General features: G+C 45.5%; 1 protein-coding gene across 5 annotated transcripts in view; it reads right to left on the reverse strand.

The window, feature by feature from the left end:
* Positions 1-1,589: 1,589 nt before the first annotated feature.
* Positions 1,590-23,523, reverse strand: part of chaf1a (chromatin assembly factor 1, subunit A (p150)) — a 75,689-nt gene continuing 53,755 nt past the window's right edge. For all 5 annotated transcript variants that reach the window (XM_086004894.1, XM_086004892.1, XM_086004893.1 and 2 more), the window contains 5 exons: positions 21,042-21,134; positions 20,204-20,456; positions 18,908-19,434; positions 13,743-13,851; positions 1,590-2,155 (listed from right to left, as the gene is read on the reverse strand). In XM_086004894.1, the coding sequence (XP_085861020.1) occupies positions 1,755-2,155; positions 13,743-13,851; positions 18,908-19,434; positions 20,204-20,456; positions 21,042-21,134 (1,383 nt within the window). In that variant the 3' untranslated portion in view covers positions 1,590-1,754. The remainder of the gene's footprint in view (positions 2,156-13,742; positions 13,852-18,907; positions 19,435-20,203; positions 20,457-21,041; positions 21,135-23,523) is intronic.

A 23,523-nucleotide genomic window follows, 5' to 3' on the forward strand; every position in this document is an offset into this window, starting at 1 on the left:
ACAGTTCTTGCAGATTGGAGGGTGGCAAATGTAACCCCACTATTTAGAAAAGAGAAAACAGGGAACTATAGACCAGTTAGCCCAACATCAGTAGTAGGGAAAATACTAGAGTCTATTATAAAGGATGTGATAACAGGACACTTAGAAAATATCAACATGGATTTAGGAAAGGGAAATAGTGTTTGACAAACCTCCTGGAGTTTTTTGAAGATGTAACTGGTAGAATAGATAAGGGAGAACCAGTGGATGTGGTATATTTGGATTTTCAGAAGGCCTTTGATAAAGTCCCACATAAGAGGTTAAGTGTGCAAAATTAAAGCACATGGGATTGGGGGTAATATACTGACATGGATTGAAAATTGGTTAACAGACAGGAAACAGATTGTAGGAATAAATGGGTCTGTTTCAGGGTGGCAGGCGGTGACTAGTGAGGTACTGCAGGGATCAGTGCTTGGGCCCCAGCTATTCACTATATCAATGATTTGGATGAGGGAACCAAATGTAGTATTTCCAAGTTTGCTGACCACACGAAACTAGGTGTGATTGAGAGGAGGATGCAAAGAGCCTTCAAGGCGATTTGGACAAGTTGAGTGAGTGGGCAAATACATGACAGATGCAATAGAACATGGATAAATGTGAAGTTATCCACTTCGGTAGGAAAAAGGTAGATTATTTTTTAAATGGTGATTGGGGAATGCTGATGTACAAAGGGACCTGGGTGTTCTTGTACACCAGTCACTGAAAGCAAACATGCAGGTGCAGCAAGCAGTTAGGAAGGCAAATGGTATGTTGGCCTTTATTGCAAGAGGATTTGAGTACAGGAGCAAAGATGTCTTACTACAGTTATACAGGGTTATGGTGAGACCATACCTGGAGTACTGTGTGCAGTTTTGGTCTCCTTACTTAAAAGGATATACTTGCCATAGAGGAAGTGCAGCGAAGGTTCACCAGACTGATTCCTGGGATGGCAGTACTGTCGTATGAGGAGAGATTGGGTCGACTAGGCCTATATTCACTAAAGTTTAGAAGAATGAGAGGGGATCTCATTGAAACGTATAAAATTGACAGGGCTAGACACACTGGATGTAGGGAGGATGTTTCCCCTGGCTGGGGGGGTCAGTCTCAGGATACAGGGTAGGACATTTAGGACTGAGATGAGAAATTTCTTCACTCGGAGGGTGGTGAACCTGTGGAATTCTCTACCACAGAAGGCTGTGGAGGCCAAGTCACTGAATATATTTAAGAAGTAGATAGATTTCTAGACACAATCAAGTGGTATGGGGAGAGAGCAGGAATATGGTATTGAGATAGAGGATCAGCCATGATCATATTGAATGGTGGAGCAGGCTCGAATGGCCTACTCCTATTTTTCTGTCTCTAAAACATCCACATTCAACAAATAATCTGTAGTGCATTACCAGATATATTCAAAACAAAGTGAAGCAAGGACAGTAAGGTTTTAAGTCTGTAAAATGTCATTATACAAGCAGACATTTCATACTGTACATAGTAACCGAATGAGTTTATTAATGCCAATGATTTTAATTATATTGTGATCAGCCAATTTCTTCAATTATCAAATTACAATATTTTGTTGGAGAAGTGCCATTTTATTATTTTTTTTTTTTTTTTTTTACAGAACTTCAAGTATTTTAAGTCCAAGTTTATGAAGTGATACAGAAAAATGTTCTTAAAAGTTTCTAAAAAAGCACCCTACATACATACAGCTATTAGTATATATATCTTAAATCAATTCAGGTACTGTTGGGTGGGTTGACAGCAGCATTTTCACAGGGTTCAATTTCCATCATCTCATCAGCAGCCAGTTCAGAGCTTAGCTCTGTAGACTGAGCATCACCAGCAGCCAAATCACAACACAACTCTGCAGGCTGTGCCTCACTACTGACCAATCCAGAGCGAGACTTGGTGGGCTGCTCCTCACTCGTGACCAATGCAGAGCGAGACTTGGTGGGCTGCTCCTCACTCGTGACCAATGCAGAGCGAGACTTGGTGGGCTGCTCCTCACTCGTGACCAATGCAGAGCGAGACTTGGTGGGCTGCTCCTCACTCCTGACCAATGCAGAGCGAGACTTGGTGGGCTGCTCCTCACTCCTGACCAATGCAGAGCATGAATCTGCAGATTCTTCCTTACTCACTGAGGGTTTGGAGGCAGGTGGGTGAAAAAAGAGAAACAACATCTCATTAGTAACTAGAAGCCATGTAAATTCCCATGGTTGTTTCGTAGATATAGTGAGAGGGAGGTAGAGGAGCAAATCTGCATGGAAATCGCAGAGATATGCAAGAGCTATAGAGTGGTGATATTGGGGGACTTTAATTACCCAAATATCGATTGGGACAATGCCAGGGTAAAGAGAAAGGAGGGGGAGGAATTTCTGAAATGTGTTCAAGAGAATTTCCTTGACCAGTATGTTCTTGGCCCAACTAGGAAGGAGGCATTGCTGGATCTGGAGCTGGGGAATGAGGTGGGCCAGGTCGACCAAGTGTCTGTGGGAGGAGAACACTTGGGTAACAAGAGATCATTGTATAATAAGATTTAGATTAGCAATGGAGAGGAGCAAAGAACAATCTAGAGTGGAACTTCTAAACTGGAATAGGGCTAACTTCAATGGGATGCGAAAGGATCTAGCCAGGGTAAAATGGAACCAAAGACTGACAGGAAAAACTAACGGAACAATGGGTGATCTTTAAGGAGATGTTCCAAGTACAGGCTAGGTACATTCCAACAAGAGGGAAGGGTAAGAAAACCAAAGCAAGGGCTCCTTGGATGACGAGGGAGATAGAGAAGATGAAACAAAAAGGGTGTACGATGCATGTCAGGTGAATTCTTCAAGGGAGAATCAGACCAAATAGAATAAGTTGAGAGGGGAAGTGAAGAGGAAAGTAAGATTGGCAATGAGAGTAGAATGGTGGTTAATATAAAAAGGGAACCGAAAAATCTTCTACCAGCATGTAAACAGTAAGCGGGTAGGGGCCCATTAGGAACAAAGAAGGTGATATATGCTTAGAGGCGCAGGGCAAGGCTAGAATGCTCAATGAGTATGTTGTTACTAAGGAGGTGGATGCTGACAAAATATCAGTAGAAGTGGAAAAGGTAGAAGCAATGGAAGGGGTGAAATTTGATAGGCAGGATGTACTAGAAAGGCTGGGTATGGTTAGAGTGGATAAGTCGCCTGGTCCAGATGGCTTGCATCCCAGATTGCAAAGGGAATTGGGGAGGTGCCCGAGGATTGGAAAGTGGCAAATGTGACACCATTGTTCAAGAAAAGGTGCAAGAACAATCCTAGTAACTACAGGCTGGTCAGTTTAACATCAGTGGTGGGTAAAGTTTTAGAAACAATAATCAAGGAAAAAATAAACAGGCACTTGGAGAAGTTTAAGCTAATTAAGGAGAGTCAACACGGATTTGTAAAAGGCAGATCATGTTTGACTAATCTAATTGAATTTTTTGACGAAGTAACAGGGGGACTGATGAAGGGAAGGCAATGGATGTTGTCTACATGGATTTTAGGATGGCGTTTGACAAAGTATCACATAGAAGGCTGGTTAACAATTTTGAGGCTCATGGAATAGGAGGGTCAGTGGCAGCTTGGATAAGGAATTGGCTTAACGATAGAAAACAGCGAGTTGTGGTAAATGGCTGTTTTTCAGACTGGAGGATGGTAGACAGTGGTGTTCCCCAAGGGTCAGTGCTGGGGCCACTGCTTTTTGTGATATGACCTGGATATTGGAAGAGTAGAATTTCTAAATTTGCCGATGACACCAAACTTGGGGGAGTGGCAAACAGTGAGAATGATACCAATCGACTGCAGGAGGACATAGAAAGGCTAGCAGAATGGACAGACAAGTGGCAGATGGAATTTAATACAGAGAAGTGTGAGGTGATGCATTTGGCAGAAGGAACGGGGGAGGCAATATACACTTAATGGCACAGTTTTAAAGAGTGTGCAGGGACAGAGTGACCTGGGAGTTAATGTGCATAGGTCCCTGAAGGTGACAGGACATAGAGAGAGTGGTTAGCAAAGCATATGGGATCTTGGGCTTCATAAACAGAGGTATTGAGTACAAAAGTAGAGAAGTTATGCTGAACCTTCCCGGCAGCGGCAGGAAACGCAAGCGGCGAGGCTATAAAAGGCCCCAGAGACTCAGGTAGGTTTACGACTCTCCAATCTCAGAGGGAGAGAAGTCAAAAGTAATGGAAGTGTGACATCACCAGAAAGCAGGTAAGTGATTGGTTGGTGAGTATTTCCTTTTTAAACTTTAACTCTGTGATTTATACTTTCTAAGGTCTCTGTGGTGTAGCGGGGACTGTTGGTAAACCAGGGCCCTTAAATATGTCATTTATCTGTAGTGTAATTGGTGGGATTGATTTGTTTAATTTAATTTCAATTAATTAAAGGGCAAGTCATGGCAGGACAGCCCAGTGCCGTGGTATGCTCCTCCTGCGCTATGTGGGAACTAAGGGACACACACTTCCTGTGTCCCTGACAACAATGTGTGCAGGAACTGTATCCAACTGCAGCTACTGGCAGACCGCATTGCGGCGCTGGAGCAGCGATTGGATACATACTGGACCATTCGCGATGCTGAGGACGTCGTGAATAGCACGTTTAATCAGTTGGTCACACCGCAGATAAAGGTGGCACAGGCAGAAAGGGAACGGGTGACCAACAGGCAGAGTAATAGGCACAGGCAGGTAGTGCAGGGGTCCCCTGTGGCCATCCCCCTCTCAAACAGATATACCGCTTTGGATACTGATTTTGGGGGGGGGGGGGGGGGGGGGGGAGGAAAGAGATGGCTTACCAGGGGAAGGCAGCAGCAGCCGCCAACTTCCTGGCACCAGGGGTGGTTCTGCTGCACAGGACGGGAGAAAAAAGAGGGGGAGAGCTATAGTAATAGGGAATTCTATTGTGGGAATAGATAGACGTTTCTGCGGCCGCAAACAAGACTCCAGGATGGTGTGTTGCCTCCCTGGTGCAAGGGTCAAGGATGTCTGAGCGGCTGCAGAACATTTTGGAAGGGGAGGGTTAACAGCCAGTTGTCGTGGTGCATATAGGTATCAATGATATAGGTAAAAACCAGGATGAGGTCCTAAAAGCTCAATATAGGGAGCTAGGAGGTAAATTAATAAATAGGACCTCAAAAAGGTAGTAATCTCAGGATTGCTACCAGTGCCACGTGCTAGTCAGAGTAGAAATAGAAGGATATTTCAGATGAATACGTGGCTAGAGGAATGGTGCAAGGGGGAGGGATTCAAATTCCTGGGACATTGGAACCGGTTCTGGGGGAGGTGGGACCAGTTCAAACCGGACGGTTTGCACCTGGGCAGGCCAGGACCGATGTCCTAGGGGGAGTGTTTGCTAGTGCTCTGGGGGAGGGTTTAAACTAAAATGGCAGGGGGTTGGGAACCTGAGCAGGGGGACAGAGGAAAGGGAAACAAGGATAAAAGCAAAAGATAGGAAGGAGAAAAACAAAAGTGGCAGTCAGAGAAATCAACGGTTTAAATCAAACATGGCCACATTAAATAATAATTCTAAAAGATCTAAGAGCGTTAAAAAAACACAAGCCTGAAGGCTTTGTGTCTTAATGCGAGGAGCATTCGTAATAAGGTGGATGAATTAGCTGCGCAAATACAGAGGTAAACAAATATGATATGATTGGGATTACGGAAACATGGCTCCAGGGTGGCCAAGGCTGGGAACTCAACATCCAGGGGTATTCAATATTCAAGAAAGATACGCAAAAAGGAAAAGGAGGTGGGGTAGCATTGCTGGTTAAAGAGGGGGATTAACACAAGCGAAAGGAAAGATATTAGCTCTGATGATGTGGAATCTGTATGAGTAGAACTGAGAAATACCAAGGGGTAGAAAACGTTAGTGGGAGTAGTATATAGACCTCCAGACAGTAATGTGGAGGTCGGGGATGGCATTAAACAGGAAATTAGAGACGCATGCAATAAGGGCACAGCAGTTATCATGGGTGACTTTAATCTACATATAGATTGGGCTAACCAAATTAGTAACAATACTGTGGAGGAGAAATTCCTGGAGTGTATACGGGATGGCTTCCTGGACCAATATGTCGAGGAACCAACTAGAGATCAGGCCATCTTAGACTGGATATCATGTAATGAAAAAGTATTAATTAGCAATCTTGTTGTGCAAGGCCCCTTGGGTCAGAGCGATCATATGATCGAATTCTTCATTAAGATGGAGAGTGAAATAGTTGACTCAGAGACTAGGGTCCTGAATTTAAATAAAGGAGACCACGATGGTATGAGGTGCGAGTTGGGTAGGATTGATTGGGGAATGTCACTCAAAGGCTTGACGGTGGATGGGCAATGGCAAACATTCAAAGATCGCATGGATGAACTACAGAATTTGTTCATCCCAGTTTAGCATAAAAATAAAACAAAAAAGGTGACTCAACCGTGGCTAACAAGGGAAATTAGGGATAGCATAAGATCCAAGGAGAGGACGTTTAAATTGGCCAGAAAAAGCAGCAAACCTGAGGATTGGGAGCAGTTTAGGATCCAACAAAGGGATTAATTAAGAGGGGGAAAATAGAATGTGAGAGTAAGCTTGCAGGGAACATAAAAACTGACTGTAAAAGCTTTTATAGATATGTGAAGAGAAAAAGATTGGTGAAGTCAAACGTAGGTCCCTTGCAGTCAGAATCAGGGGAATTTATAATGGGGAACAAAGAAATGACAGACCAATTAAATACATACTCTGGTTCTGTCTTGACAAAGGAGGACACAAATAACCTCCCTAAGATGTCAGGGAACATAGGGTCTAATGAAAGGGAGGAACTGATAGAAATCAGTATTTGTAGGGAAATGGTGTTAGGGAAATTGATGGGATTGAGGGCCGATAAATCCCCAGGGCCTGATAATCTACATCCTAGGGTACTTAAGGAAGTGGCCCTAGAAATAGTAGATGCATGCTGGTCATCTTCCAAAATTCGATAAGACTCTGGAACAGTACCCATGGATTGGCGGGTAGCTATTGTTACCCCACTGTTCAAAAAGGGTGGTAGAGAGAAAACGGGGAATTACAGACCGGTAAGCTGGATATCGGTAGTGGTGAAAATGCTAGAGTCCATTATAAAGGATGTAATAGCAGAGCACTTGGAAAAAAGTGACCGGATCAGACAAAGTCAACATGGATTTACAAAAGGTAAATTGTGCTCGACTAATCTACTGGAATTTTTTGAGGATGTAACTGGTAAAATAGATAAGGGAGAACCAGTGGATGTGGTGTATTTGGATTTTCAAAAGGCTTTCGATAAGGTCCCGCATAAGAGATTAGCGTGTAAAATTAAGGCACATGGGATTGGGGGCAAGGTATTGACTTGGATAGAGAACTGGTTGGCAGACAGAAAGCAAAGAGTTGGAATAAACAGGTCTTTTTCCGAGTGGCAGGCAGTGACTAGTGGGGTACCACAGGGATCGGTCCTTGGACCCCAGCTATTCACAATGCAGGAAACTTTGTGCTATCCGGCACCCACGGGACCGAGCTGCTGCCGTTGCCTCAAAACTGCCGTACTCTCCAGAGTTAATGTTGAGAGATACGGAGATTCTTATCTCATTTGACAACAAACACTGTTGCTTAGCAACAGCTTCTAAACACTCGGGTGTGGCCTGCAAGCTCTGTAGCTGAAGCTGTTGCTATAGCTGCAGACCTTGCACAGCTTGACTGTTCAAACAAAGCAAAAAAAAAACAAAGAATAAAAAACTGCTGCTGATTTTTGCCGGTGGCTCCAGATTGCCGGATAGCTCATCTCCGGATAGCACAAAGTTTCCTGTATATATTAATGATCTGGACGAGGGAACTAGATGTAATATCTCCAAGTCTGCAGACGACACAAAGCTGGGTGGGTGTGTGTGCTGTGAGGAGGATGCCGAGAAACTCCAGTATGATTTGGACAGGTTGGGTGATTGGGCAGAAGCATGGGCAGAAGCATGGCAGATGCAATATAACGTGGATAAATGCGAGGTTATCCACTTTGGTGTCAAACAGGAAGGCAGATTATTATCTGAATGGCAATAGATTGGGAGAAGGGGGAAGTCGCTGAAAGTAAGCATGCAGGTGCAGCAGGCAGTTAAGAAGGCGAATGGTATGTTGGCCTTCGTAGCGAGAGGGTTTGAGTACAGGAACAAGGATGTCTTGCTGCAGTTGTACAGGGCCTTGGTGAGACCACACCTTGAGTAGTGTGTGCAGTTTTGGTCGCCTTATCTGAGGAAGGATGTTCTTGCCATGGAAGGAGTGCAGCGAAGATTCACCAGGCTGATACCTGGGACGGCAGGAATGACGTACGAGGAGAGATTGGGTCGATTGGGCTTATACTCGCTGGAGTTTAGAAGAATGAGAGGGGATCTCATCGAAACTTATAAAATTCTAACAGGACTAGACAGACTAGATGCTGGAAGGATGTTCCCGAATGTCGGGGGAGTCCAGAACCAGGGGTCACAGTCCAAGGATAAGGGGTAAGCCATTTAGGACAGAGATGAGGAGGAATTTCTTCACCCAGAGAGTGGTGAACCTGTGGAATTCTCTGCCAAAGAAGGCAGTAGAGGCCAATTCATTAAATATATTCAAGAAGGAGTTGGATATATTTCCTAAGGCTAAAGGGATCAAGGGATATGGAGAGAAGGCAGGAACAGGGTACTGAATTTGGATGATCAGCTATGATCTTATTGAATGGCGGAGCAGGCTCGAGGGGCCTGCTTCTGCTCCTATCTTCTATGTTTATAAAGTGCTGGTTAGGCCACAACTGGAGTATTGTGTCCAGTTCTGGTCACCACACTTTAGGAAGGATGTGAAGGCCCTCGATAGGGTGCAGAGGAGATTTACCAGAATGGTTCCGGGGATGGGGGATCTTAGTTACAAGGACAAGTTGGAGAAGCTGGGTTTGTTTTCACGAGCAGCGGCGAGGACCAGGTAGACCTCAGAGCAGCTAGAGACGAGGCGGCTGAGCGGTGGCGAGGTTTAAAAGCAGCGGCGAGGACCAGGTACATTTACTAATCTCTAGGGAGGGAGAGAAGTAAAAAGTAATCAAAGTGTGACGTCACCAGAAAGCAGGTAAGTGATTGGTTGGTGAGTATTTCTCTTTCTAAACTTTAACTCTGTGTTTATAGTTTTTAAGGTCTCTGTGGTGTAGGGGACTGTTGGTAAACCAGGGCCCTTAAATATATCATTTAATAACTGTAGTGTAATTGGTGGGATTGATTTGATTAAATTTAATATCAATTAATTAAAGGGTAAGTCATGGTTGGAGAGCCCAACCCCGTGGTATGCTCCTCCTGCGCTATGTGGGAACTCAGGGACACTTCCTGTGTCCCTGACAACCATGTGTGCGTCCAGCTGAAGCTACTGGCAGACCGCATTGCGGCGCTGGAGCTGCGATTGGATACATACTGGACCATTCGCAATGCTGAGGACGTCGTGGATATCACGTTTAAGCAGTTGGTCACACCGCAGGCAAAGGTTGGACAGGCAGAAATGGAAGGGGTGACCAACAGACAGAGTAGTAGGTGCAGGCAGGTAGTGCAGGGGTCCCTTGTGGACATCCCCCTCTCAAACAGATATACCACTTTGAATACTGTTGAGGGGGATGGCTCATCAGAGGAAGGCAGCAGCAGCCAACTTCCTGGCACCAGAGGTGGCTCTGCTGCACAGGACGGGAGGAAAAAGAGGGGTAGAGTTATAGTAATAGGGAATTCTATTGTAAGGGGAATAGATAGGCGTTTCTGCAGCCACAAACGAGACTCCAGGATGGGGTGTTGCCTCCCTGGTGCAAGGGTCAAGGATGTCTCAGAGCGGCTGCAGAACATTTTGGAAGGGGAGGGTGAACAGCCAGTTGTCGTGGTGCATATAGGTACCAACGATATAGGTAAAATTCGGGATGAGGTCCTAAAAGCTGAATATAGGGAGCTAGGAGGTAAATTAAAAAATAGGACCTCAAAAAAGGTAGTAATCTTAGGATTGCTACCAGTGCCACATGTAGAAATAGAAGGATATTTCAGATGAATACGTGGCTAGAGGAATGGTGCAAGGGGGAGGGATTCAAATTCCTGGGACATTGGAACCGGTTCTGGGGGAGGTGGGACCAGTACAAACCGGACAGTTTGCACCTGGGCAGGGCCGGGACCGATGTCCTAGGGGGAGTGTTTGCTAGTGCTCCTGGGGAGGGTTTAAACTAAAATGGCAAGGGGTTGGGAACCTGAGCAGGGAGACAGAGGAAAGGGAAACAAGGATAAAAGCAAAAGATAGGAAGGAGAAAAACAAAAGTGGCAGTCAGAGAAATCAACGGTTTAAATCAAACGTGGCCACAGTAAATAATAATTCCAATAGGTCCAAGAGTGTTAAAAAAAAACAAGCCTGAAGCCTTTGTGTCTTAATGCGAGGAGCATTCATGATAAGGTGGATGAATTAGCTGCGCAAATAGAGGTAAACGAATATGATTTGATTGGGATTACGGAAACATGGCTCCAGGGTGGCCAAGGCTGGGAACTCAACATCCAGGGGTATTCAATATTCAGGAAAGATAGGCGGGGTAGCATTGCTGGTTAAAGAAGGGATTAACACAACTGTAAGGAAGGATATTAGCTCTGATGATGTGGAATCTGTATGGGTAGAACTGAGAAATACCAAGGGGCAGTTAACTTTAGTGGGAGTGGTATATAGACCTATATAGACCTCCAAACAAACAGTCATGTGGAGGTTGGGGATGGCATTAAAAAGGGAAATTAGAGAAGCGTGCAATAAGGGCACAGCAGTCATCATGGGTGACTTTAATCTACATATAGATTGAGCTAACCAAATTAGTAACAATACGGTGGAGGAGGAATTCCTGGAGTGTTTACGGGATGGTTTCCTGGACCAATATATCGAGGAACCAACCAGGGATCAGGCCATCTTAGACTGGATATTATGTAATGAGAAAGGATTAATTAGCAATCGTGTTGTACGAGGCCCCTTGGGTCGGAGCGATCATATGATCGAATTCTTCATTAAGATGGAGAATGAAGTAGTTGACTGACTAGGGTCCTGAATTTAAATAAAGGAAACTACGATGGTCTGAGGCGCGAGTTGGGTAGGATTGATTGGGGAATGGCACTCAAAGGCTTGACGATGGATAGGCAATGGCAAACATTCAAAGACCGCATGGATGAACTACAGAATTTGTTCATCCCAGTTTGGCATAAAAATAAAACAAAAAAAATGACAACCGTGGCTAACAAGGGAAATTAGGGATAGCATAAAAATCTGAGGATTGGGAGCAGTTTAGGATTCAACATAGGAGGACAAAGGGATTAATTAAGAAGGGGAAAATAGAATATATGAGAGTAAGTGGCCAGGAAAATGCTAGAGTCCATTATAAAAGATGCAATAGCAGAGCACTTGGAAAACAGTGACAGGATCAGACAAAGTCAACATAGATCTACAAAGGGTAAATCGTGCTTGACTAATCTACTGGAATTTTTTGAGGATGTAACTGGTAAAATAATAAGGGAGAACCAGTGGATGTGGTGTATTTGGACTTTCAGAAGGCTTTCGATAAGGTCCCGCATAAGAGATTAGCGTGTAAAGTTAAGGCACATGGGATTGGGGCAAGGTATTGACTTGGATAGAGAACTGGTTGGCAGACAGGAAGCAAAGAGTTGGAATAAACGGGTCTTTTTCCAAGTGGCAGGCAGTGACTAGTGGGGTACCGCAGGAATCGGTCCTTGGACCCCAGCTATTCACAATATATATTAATGATCTAGACAAGGGAACTAGATGTAATATCTCCAAGTTTGCAGACGACACACAGCTGGGTGGGCGTGTGTGCTGTGAGGAGGATGCCGAGAAACTCCAGGATGATTTGGACAGGTTGGGTGATTGGGCAGAAGCATGGCAGATGCAATATAACGTGGATAAGTGTGAGGTTATCCACTTTGGTGTCAAAAACAGGAAGGCAGATTATTATCTGAATGGCAATAGATTGGGAGAAGGGGAAGTGCAACGAGACCTGGGTGTCCTTGTGCACCAGTCACTGACCAGGTGCAGCAGGCGGTTAAGGCGGCAAATGGTATGTTGGCCTTCGTAGCGAGAGGGTTTGATTACAGGAACAAGGATGTCTTGCTGCAGTTGTACAGGACCTCGGTGAGGCCACACCTCGAGTATGGTGTGCAGTTTTGGTCGCCTTGTGAGGAAGGATGTTCTTGCCATGGAAGGAGTTCAGCGAAGATTCACCAGACTGATACCTGGGATGGCAGGAATGACGTATGAGGAGCGATTGGGTCGATTGGGCTTATACTCGCTGGAGTTTAGAAGAATGAGATCTCATTGAAGCTTATAAAATTCTGACAGGACTGGACAGACTAGATGCAGGAAGGATGTTCCCGATGATCGGGAAGTCCAGAACCAGGGGTCACAGTCTAAGGATAAGGGGGTAAGCCATTTAGGACAGAGATGAGGAGGAATTTCTTCACCCAGAGAGTGGTGAACCTGTGGAATTCTCTACCATAGAAGGTAGTAGAGGCCAATTCATTAAATATATTCAAGAAGGATTTGGATATATTTCTTAAGGCTAAAGGGATCAAGGGGTATGGGGAGAAAGCAGGGACAGGGTACCGAATCTGGATGATCAGCCATGATTGCATTGAATGGCGGAGCAGGCTCGAGAGCCCGAATGGCCTACTCCTGCTCCTATCTTCTATGTTTCTATTAGAGTAAAGGTTGAGGGGTGATTTGATAGAGGTGTACAAGATTATGACGGTTTGGATAGGCTAGACGGGGAAAGGCTGTTCCCACTAGTTGATGGTACAAGGACTAGGGGACACAGATTTAAGGTTTTGGGCAAGAGATACAGGGGGGATGTGAGGAAAATATTTTTTACGCAGTGAATGGTGAGGAAGTGGAACTTGCTGCTGACGGAAGTGGTGGAAGCGGAGACACTCAATGTTTATGGGGAGACTGGATAGGCACTTGAGGGAAATAAACTTGCAGGGCTACAGGGACAGAGCAGGGGAATGGGACTGACTGGATCGCTCCAGAGAGCCAGCACGGGCTCGATGGGCCGAATGGCCTCCTTCTGTGCCGTTATGACTCTATATTACCTTAAGGTGACATCTGAACATCTATCAATGAAGGTTACCCAACATTTATACCAAAAGTATCTATAAAATCTCAAACAAATCCAGGTTTGTTCCTGGTATGTGGAGGAAACAATTATGTCCTCAGATCACCCATCAGTATTTAAATCATTACACTGAGCTCTTTTAGAAACCAGCAGTCTTCACACACAAAATCTCAGGTAGAAAAGCAGCCATCAGTGACCATCTATAACTGGGAGGGCAAATAAGGCACAATCTACGGATGTTTGAAGCCAAGTGCCAAAGACCAACTTTGTCTTAATTGAAAAAACACGTAGATAAAATAGTCAACACTGGGCTTGGCAGCAAACAAGCGTGGAAGCTCACTAAAAACAGAAGGTATTGACACTGGCTACAAAAACAAAAAGCAGGTAAGCCAACTGCAAGAGAGGAAATACCTTAAAGAATCTATTGCTCCAACTGGGAATGAGAACAGCTAGATAATAGGAACAACATAGGGACACAAGATAGAATTTAACACAATGCATGCAAGTCTGCCCAAAACTCAAAGGCTCAGGTCTCTTGCCATTTTCCCCCATATAGTTAATGCAGCAATTTATTGGCACATTGAGGAAGCGTGTACCTTTTTTGATTGGAACAGCCTTGTCCATCTGTACTTCAACGATTACACAATCTGCATCATCATCCTCTTCTGTATCCGCCTGAAAACCATCCGTCTCTGTAGTTTCAGCCTAGAAACCAGAAGTGCATCGCAAGGTTAATCTGTTCTTTCAAAAGATCATCTCCACTGTATGCTTAACACTTGGCAAAAGTGAGGCTTCACAGGAACCAGAGAAAAGCTGTTGTGGCCACAAAGCAAGCCTTAAAATGAGCTCTTCTAACCAGATCATGGCAAGGAGGAAAGAAAATTAAGCTGGGCCACCAACGTACATCACTATTTGGCTAACACGAGATCAAACCACTGGCAAACACTTGTTGATAAGAGTGTAATTTTAAACACCCATTCTACACTTAGTGGAAAGCCTTGCCCAGTGGTTAACATTTTAAGAATTGTTCCATAAGCCATGTTTTACACAATAGGCATTAATCACCCCTTCTCTTTCCTGGAGCATCACCATGGAAACTTGGGTGGGAAAGTACTTCTGGCATAGTAGTAGGATCTGGTGTTTAAGGCAGATGACATTATTCTGTTGTTAAAGTTTCCCTATGGACACTGGTCATCCATACACCATTCCCCTGTGAAGGTGCCACTTATGAAGTTGGATCATGCATTTGACCAGGCAGCTGGCCCACAGCTCTTCATGCCTGTTCCATCAATGCACTCGCGTTCTCAGACATGTTAATGATACCAGGTGCCACTAGCCCAAGTCCTCCAGTTTTAACCCTCGAAGCAACAATAGTTTCCCCTATTGTGGGTCTCCACAGTGCTTCATTGACAATGGAGAAGATGCTGGAGCAAAAAAAGGCACCATCCCTCCACTGAAAAATCAGCTCAGGAATATAAGCAGCTTTTCTTTGCTTCAACTATCAACTAGTACAAATGATGGAAAAACAGCTCAGCTACCACATAGGGTGGGAAGGGATAGTTTCTAAATTGGGGAAAGTCCCGATAGGATGGCAGCACAAGTTTACTTTCTCTCGGTTCAAATCATGATTTAATAAACTGCACAACTTACTATATAAAATGCTTTGGTATAACAATAACATTAAGTGTTTTTAAACAGTTGCAGTCCATTTATTCTCTAACCCTCAAGTAGAAACTCCATAAATAAATAGTAATTTAAACTGATCTCTCACTTAGTAGCAATAGTTTAACATTGTTTTTTGAAGTTGTTTGCTCAGATTTTGAGACAGATCAATAGTTTAGTGATAATAAGCTGGAATGCGGACACAGAAGCCAGCTCTTTCAATTAAATTGAAACTTTCCATCTTCATGTCAAGATACTACAAGTTTTCACTGCAGGCTCTCAGTTACAAACCCTAGCAAATGCAGCTGGTGAAACAGCTGCCATCGAGACACCTATGGGATGTAAGTGGAGAGTCTGGACAGTCTTAATGCAGCTCCTGATGGGCACAGATCCACAACACAAAACTGCTCAATTGGCAATCCCTCAGAAAAGACAAAGGATGGCCAGTGTGGGAACTTGGATAATGTCACACAGGTGCCGATCTGAAGTTGGGGCTGAGGAACATTTGAGGCTTTATCCTGTATTGAACCACCCTGCACTTATCCTGGGAAACACCAGAAATGGAAAAAAAAGTGTTCCATTCCACAGCAAAATGTCACCCAATTTGATCAGTACAAAGTTCACAAATGTAGTTACTGCAATACTTTCTCTATATCCCTTCAAGGGTAAGCAACATCCAGGAGTATACCTTCATTTTAGAAAAAAGAAATCTAAATTTGATATGGCCTGGAGTTTCTGCTCTGCTGCGCTGGGTTTTTTCAGTGTAATTCAGCCATAAGCGGCGTAACTGTTGCAAAAGATCACGGAATTTTAAGCACAAATTACATTCAGTGCAACTCTAGCTTTTGCGATCTTTTGCGCTAGTTTAAAGAACATAGTGCTGGAAGCCAGTCTCCCAGCACAAAACTGGCCAAGCCCCCAGGATGAACTAATCACCATTTCTCCAATTGCACTCATTTGTAGGCCTTCGAGGAGGCTCTGAAAATTAAAAAAGTGTTCTTTTGGGAGCAATGACACCAATAGGCACGTTTTAAAAGCTTTTGAGTATATATTTTTTAAATTTACTAAGAAACTGACGACTGTACACCAATATGGTTCTTTATATTTTTTTAATAGTAATTTTCAGTAATTTAACATTGGGTTACTCAGATGCTGGATTGACACGGATTAAAAATGCTTATTTTTTGTGATAAACCCATTTTCAGCTGTATTAATCAAACTGCATCCAATATATCAAGGAATATTTTAAAAAGCAATTTGAGTTTTAAAACGCTGCCCGATTGCACTGGTTCAGCAACATGCAAATAGATTTGAGCAGAAACTCGGAGGGGGGGGGGGGGGGGGGCGTGGTGTGTGTGTAAAAAAAGTGCAACAGTGTCACCGATTCCCCAAAGCAGAAACTTCCCCACCATTTTTAATCCTCAGTAGACACTTCCTGCTAGACTACACCAAGACGTCACCAATGAGGAACTCGTGTGGCTCGTTGGAGGAGAGACTGCTGCTCGTTGGGTTTTAGTACCGCCTCCATCAACTTGTGGCCAACCCACACTATTTTCCCTTGACTGACCTTGAGCCCACCCAGTGGGTTCAGCAGGCCAATTAAGGGGAAGCCGGTGACAGAGAACGTCAGCGTATGACATTTCATCTATCAAAAATTTTTGACAGATGAATTGTCATCGTTTGAGAAGCAGTCAAACACTGACATTCTCTGTTGTTTGGTGAGTTCTTGTACTCAAGACTCACCAACCCTATTTCCTGAGCAGAAAGCAGATGGCTGTTGCATTGGAGAATGCAGCAGCCATTCGGTCATCTCTGCCATTGAGATGCTGGAGCCTCTGGATCCCCACCGATTGAAGCCTGCAGGAAGAAACAAAGGTAAGTTAACTTTTTCTAACACTTTTCACTCACCTCACACTTATCTCTCCACACTTGCACCCATCACTCACCTCTAGAGCGCACTTTTGGACCCCTCCGACCTCCGTAGACCCACTGCTCGCCTCACCAACGCTGGCAGGGTTTCCCGACGTCGGGAAGCCCGCACCTCTGCTGGAAAAATGGGGATAATCCTCTTAACTGCCTGTTAACAGGCAGTTAAGTGGCTGTAATCCCCTTCCCGCCTCCAGGGAACGGGACCCGGTGCAGGTCAGGTACCCGCCTCCTGGGAAGATGGCGCGGAGGCGGAATGGGTCCCCACCCCCCCCCCCCACCCAAGATTCTGCCATTTTCCCAGTAGTCCCACCTCCCCAGGGCTGGCAAAATCGTTCCCCAGGACTCTGGACTGGCCTGAGCACCAACCCAAAGTCACAACAGTGGGAAACCATGATACCAGCTGGCAGCATGCCTGCTCAGGGCTCTGGATTGGCTCTTGGGCAAGTCCAAGGTCACAGCTTCCATTTCTAATGAAGCGGTCTTCCAACAATGATATCTTGGAGCAGTCTGTCAGGGCAGAAGGCACAACTGAAGGTCTACATGCAGCTAATAAATTATGTGGAGACTGGTTTTGGCAAGTATCCACAGGGAATTGTGTCAAAAATCAAGGTCACCCATAGTGACACTGCCTCCTGAGTCTCAGCTTCCCCTCTCCCCACTAAGTCTTCAACCATTCTTCTCTCTGCAGTTTCTCCATCATCCCATCCATGAATCCTACCACTTTCTCCCTTCATCCTCTCCCACTCCAGTATCTGACTATCCAAATTCTCTCTCTCAGGCAAATGTTATCAGCCTATCACTATCCTCTGGCACTACCTTACCTCCAAGATTATTACCTTGCTCCATACTCCCCAATTTGCACCCAATTTTCAATCTTCCTTTTCACTCTTAAATTGCCACAGGTCTACTCTCCCAATTTGAGACCCTCCAATCTAATTTCTGCTCCTCTACCAACACGAATACTGCACCAAAATCAGATGATATCCTGTATGACTGTGACTATCTCGTCCTCCTCACTCTCCCCGGGACCTTCAACACCGTTCACCACTCCAAATTCAAGCGTTTCCTCCACAGTTCACCTCTGCGCACTGCTCTTTCCTAGTTCCGTTCATACCTGTACATTTCCATGCACCGTAATGCCTCCAGTGGCTTCTCCTCCTTTGTCCAGTCACCTCCAGTGTGCTCCATTGGTCCTCTCCACCATCTACACATTACCCATGGGTGACTTCGGAAATAAGGGATCAGCTTCTACTTGTATGCGGACAACACCGAGCTCTACCTTTCTGCCACTGCTGTCGATTCAGAAACCGTTGCAACACTCTCCAACTGACAAAAAAAATCCTCTGGTTTCATTTTGGCAAAGCTCTATCAGCATCTACGTACCTCTGACTTTGACCTCATCAACCTCGCTGACTGCCACCTTAGGAGTTACAGAAGAGACATATTGCTTAACCTTGAGCTAGGCTTCAACCCAAACACCCAAATCAAGACTGCTCTCCTCAACTCCTGCTTCCCTTGCTGAAAACCTAGTTTGTGCATTCAACATTGAGCTTCAGCTTGTCTATCACTTAACTATCTGTCGCTTAGCCTTAACTGTCCTCAAAGTTCAACCTGAAAACACTGCAACCCACGTTCTAACCCAGATGAAATCAGTCTCCCATCACCCCGATTCTCTCCAAGCTCCATTGGCTCCCTGTACCCCGGTGAGTTGACTTTAAATGATCTTAGCTTGCGTCCCTCCGTGGCCCCACCCATCTTACCGTGGCGATCTTCCTATCTTAAGGCCCCTCCCCTCACACACACTCCCTCTATTCTCTGCCAAACACTGAGCTTGCCCTTTATCTCCCACTTCAACATTAGCAGGTTCTTGTTCAGCTACTACCTCGTCACCCGTCTCAGCTTCAAAGTCCTCCTCAAAAACACTACTCTTCAACTATGTCTTTGATCTACTCTAACTGTCTCCATTTTCGCTTGCTATGTCCACCGTTTTGTTCTCAATGTGAAGTACTTTGTAATGTTTTCCTCAGGAATGCCATAGGAATGCAATGTACATTATCTTCTCCATAAAGTGGTAGCGATGGGGAAGAAGTTACTTAGAACAGAAAGCATACAAGGGGCCAACATTCAACAGACAACTTGAATGCAATTGACTCAAAGGACAAGATCTCACCTGACCTGCTTCAGCATCTACGAACTTATGCATGAACTTTTTGATCGACATACTTCCAGCTGACTTCCTCTTGCCTGAACCAGTTACGCATTGCCCAGTGTTCCTCCCCAAACTGGGAGAATTCTGTACACTTCCTGCTGCAATGGTACTCTCCTCCTTGGCTGTAGATTGGACTTGGGTGAGGTAATTCCACTGTCCTGGAACAGGAAGGTTCTCCATCCTAAACTTTTTCAGCACCTCTTCATGTACGTACCAGCACCTCAGTCTGAAAGCCATTCTTTTTTCATATACTCCATTTTCTGAAATAAGCCGTTGTAATTTTGCCTTGGACGGAATGGTCAAGTCCTCATCCACCGTGGGAGTCTCAGGTCTAGAGGCATCAGAGCCTAGGGGACTCGTAGAATCAGAAGGAGGGAGCGCCAGCATGTCTGCAGAAGGTTTGTGTTTGTACCACTCCTGAAATTCCTTGATTATGGCTTTTCTTCCATTCACATTTCCATGAAGAAGTGGAAGCAGGTTTATTAATACTGAGGAGGAGAAAACACATACTTAGGACGGAGGGAGCATTTCATATTATACATGCACAAAAAAAAACCCACTGAATCCTTTACTGTGACTTGCAAGACAGGACACTAAGGATCACATGGTCTAAACATGTTATGAGTCAATGCTGCAACAATGCAAGTACATTTGAAGTATTTTCTCAGTGGGTAAAAGTCTGGATCTTCTGTGTAAAGCAAACACCCCAAAGTTGGGAGTTCAGCCCCAATAAATGTCAGCTTGGCTAAAACGGGAGCATTGTTGCCCAAGTCAGAAGGATGCAGATTCAGCTAAATGAGCAGAAAACCTAGGCTGATACTTCAGTGCAGTAGAGGGAGTGGTACATTTTTGGAGATGCTGTCTTTCGGATAAACCATTAAGCGAAGGCCTTATCTGCTGGTTTAGCTACACGTAACAGTCTCCAGGAAAAGAGAAGTTTTTTTTTAATATATTAAAAACTAGTCCGTGGAGCATCTGGAAAAGCAACACACTGATCTGCCATAGAAACAGTCTATGCTTCCATAAGGTTCTGTACATTTCAGATATAATCTTTAGTAAAAAGACAGGCATTTTTCCCCATAGATTGTAGTATGCACTCCAATTAATCTTACAATATTTTCTTAAGATGCTAATGTAAGAATATTTAGGAATCAAAGTTTAAGAATTGTCACATACAGTTTGAACTAAAAAAGTTAAATATTCTCTGCACCTTCCAAATTCTAGATGGACTTAAAACACTGTATAAAGTTCTCTTACTTTGTTCTTCTTTTAATTTTCCATTGTGCATTTCCTGTAGCTGCTCATCTTCCATCTGGTTTTCAAACAGATGGACTGAAAACTGCTGAAGTATCTTCATGGCCGAGCTGTGCAACACCTCACTGCCGTTCTCCCAAAAGCATCCAATCAGGGTGGGCTGCAGCACCTGGAATTTCTTCCCTTTCATCAGCTCATCCCATTCTTTTGCCTTCATCCTTTGACGGATTTTCTGTTTTTCAGGATTTTCGCCCTCCTGAACAAAGCAAAAATTGAATAGCCACACCTTTTAGAAGAGTCAGCATTTAAATGGAACGGATCATTGAGACGCTAATACATCTGCTGGTACAAGTCATTTTCACTGATCGCAGCCAGGGCAGAGAGATGCCAGGCAGAAACTTGCCCTGCAGCACTCCAAATCTCCCAATTAAAAAAAAAAAATCTGTCTTCAGGTGGAGGGGGGCTCCACAGGCAACACACCAGTACCTCATCCAAGTGGCTAATTTATATAGGGCAAGTATTGGCAGGCTATTTGATCACAAGGGCATCACAGCCATGCCCAATCTGGTCCTCACCTGGCATCCACTACACTCCCTGTTATCCACTGGCTGCAATCAAGCTTACCCTTTCCCTAACCCAGGTGCACTAAACGCAGCTACTGGTCCAACTTACATTAGTGAACTCGGCACAGATGAGCCGACATTCTGATCTGCGTGGCTTAGTACTACATCATAAATAGTTCCTTTGTTCACGAGCTATCGGGTAGCCAAGAAGGTTTTGTTACGATAGCTTGGTGATCGATTAACCACAAATCCCATTGTCTCAAACTGTGAACCCATACCTCATCAGTTGCACCTTCTCCTTCAGACAGATAGCCATGAGGGACGAAAAATCCATCGTCGTCATCTTCATCATCTGCCTCATCATCATCATCCTAAAGAGGAAGGAGTAAAAATTTTAAATGCGACACGCAGTATATAAATGCAAGTCTTTCTTTCTTTTACATTAAGTATAGATTTGCACCGCAATTGGTTTATTCCCGTGCCCTAGATTAGGAGTAACATTTCTATACATTGTAGGAACCTCTGTTCCTTACCAAAAGATGGAGTTCGACTCACGAAGTCAAAACAATAAACTTGAATGAGCAAACAAAGTCAACAACTACAGGATGAACTGGAAACGTGTCTGGTCTGCTTGGAAGCCTTTCTCCAACTGTCTGGAACTGCTAGAAGGTTCCAAGCTATGACCCTCTCTCCAACTGTCTGGAACTGCTAGAGGGTTCTGAGCTCTGACGTCATCACGTAGAGTACAGGAATGAAGCCGGAGTGCAGTAACAGATACATTTAAAGGTACATCGTCAGACTATATAACAGAGCTGTAAAAAGGAATTATATACAATGTCCATAGCCCAATGGTGGCTCCGCCACATGCGCCCCCCCAGAATTGCTTTTAACGGCGAAGGTAAGGCGAGAAGGAGGTCTGACAAGCCTGTCCGAACGACTACGGTACTCTGGTGGCTGGAATGAAGAGGTAGAAGATGAAACAGCCGTAGTTTGAGGCTGGGATGACGTTGCCGAAGCAGAAGACGACGACGATCGCAGGCGACTTGGTGCAATGGACCCTGGTGTCTTGGTGGTCGACTGTGGGACACCGGCAGTCGAAGGAGGACGACCGCGACGAGGCGGCTGGGCAGTGACAACTGGTGCGCTGAGGTCAAGATGAGCAGGTTTCAGCCGGTCTACAGAGATGTGGTCGCGTTTACCGCCGATATCGACTATGAAGGTCTTATCGCCTGAGGAGATGACACGAAAAGGACCTGTGTACGGTGGCTTGAGAGGGTCTTTGTGTGCATCCTGCCGGATGAACACGTACCCCACGTTCTTGAGGTCCCCTGGAACGTGGGAACGTTGCGGGTCATGATGTGAAATAGGAACCGGGATGACGTCCTTGGCCGCTTCCTGATGGCTGATGAGTTGCTGAGCTGGAGACCAAGGTTCAGTGTGAGGAGGGAAAAAAATCACCTGGAACCCTGAGCGGTTGCCCAAAGACTAGCTCCGCCGAGGAAGATTGCAGGTCGTCCTTTGGCGCTGTGCGAAGACCTAGGAGCACCCAAGGAAGCTTGTCTATTCACCCTGGCCCGGTAAGACCGGCACGTAGTGCTGCTTTAAGAGACCTGTGAAACCTTTCAGAGGCCGTTCGCCTGTGGATGGTAGGCGGTGGTACGATGAAGTTTGGCACCGAAACTTTGAGCAACGGCGTTCCAAAGCTCAGAGGTGAACGGAGGTCCTCGGTCCGAAGAGCTGTCAGCCGGTACCCCAAAACGTGCCACCCATGACGAGATGAAAGCCCTGGAGATGTCCGCTGCCGTGGTTGCAACCAAAGGAATCGCCTCTGGTCATCTAGTAGTGCGGTCAATTATGGTGAGAAAATGAGTGAGGAGGAAGAGGGCCAACGAGGTCCACGTGTACATGGTCGAAACGGCGCTCCGGGACCGGAAAAGTGGAGAGTGGGGCTTTAATGTGGCATCGTATTTTGGCTTTCTGGCAGGTCACACAGGAATTTGTCCAGTCACGGACGTCGAGATGCATGCCCTGCCAAACGAATTTCTTCGCCATTAACCGCTGAGATGCTCTCATGCCGGGATGCGACAACCTGTGGATAGTGTCGAAGATTCTTTTGCGCCATTCGGCCGGGACGATTGGGCGTGGAACACCCATGGAAACGTCACACAGGTGTGTGGTCCCTGCGGACTGGAAAGGCACGTCAGCCACTTGCAAACTGGAAGGTGTGGTGCTGTACGCCTGCACGTCGGGATCCGCCCTCTGGTCTTCCGCCAATCTGACATAGTCGACACCAAGATGTACTGCGTGGAGCTGAGCGTGGGCGAGGCAATCCGCCACCATGTTATCCTTCCCGGAGACATGCTGGATGTCGGTGGTGAACTGCGAGACATAGGAGATGGCGTTGCTGGCGCGCCGACCATGGTTCTGTTGTCTTAGCCATCGCGAAGGTCAGCGGCTTGTGATCAACAAAAGCCGTAAATGGCCGTCCTTCCAGGAAGAAGCGGAAATGGTGGATGGCCAGGAAGAGTGCCAACAGTTCTCTGTCGAAGGTGCTATACTTCTGTTCATTCTTCCTCCGCTGTCGGCTGAAGAAAGCCAGCGGTTGCCAAGCCCCATTGACCCACTGTTCTTGTACCACCCCGATGGCGTAGTCAGAGGCGTCTGTAGTGAGGGCGATGGTTGCGCCTGGGAGGGGTGGGGGGGGGGGGGGGGGGGGGTGAGCCAACATGGTTGCTGCAGCCAGGGCATTTTTGGTATCAA

The sequence above is a fragment of the Somniosus microcephalus genome, chromosome 13 (assembly GCF_052327205.1).
Source record: "Somniosus microcephalus isolate GS21.2 chromosome 13, FLI_Smic_1.0, whole genome shotgun sequence".
Classification (NCBI taxonomy): domain Eukaryota; kingdom Metazoa; phylum Chordata; class Chondrichthyes; order Squaliformes; family Somniosidae; genus Somniosus; species Somniosus microcephalus.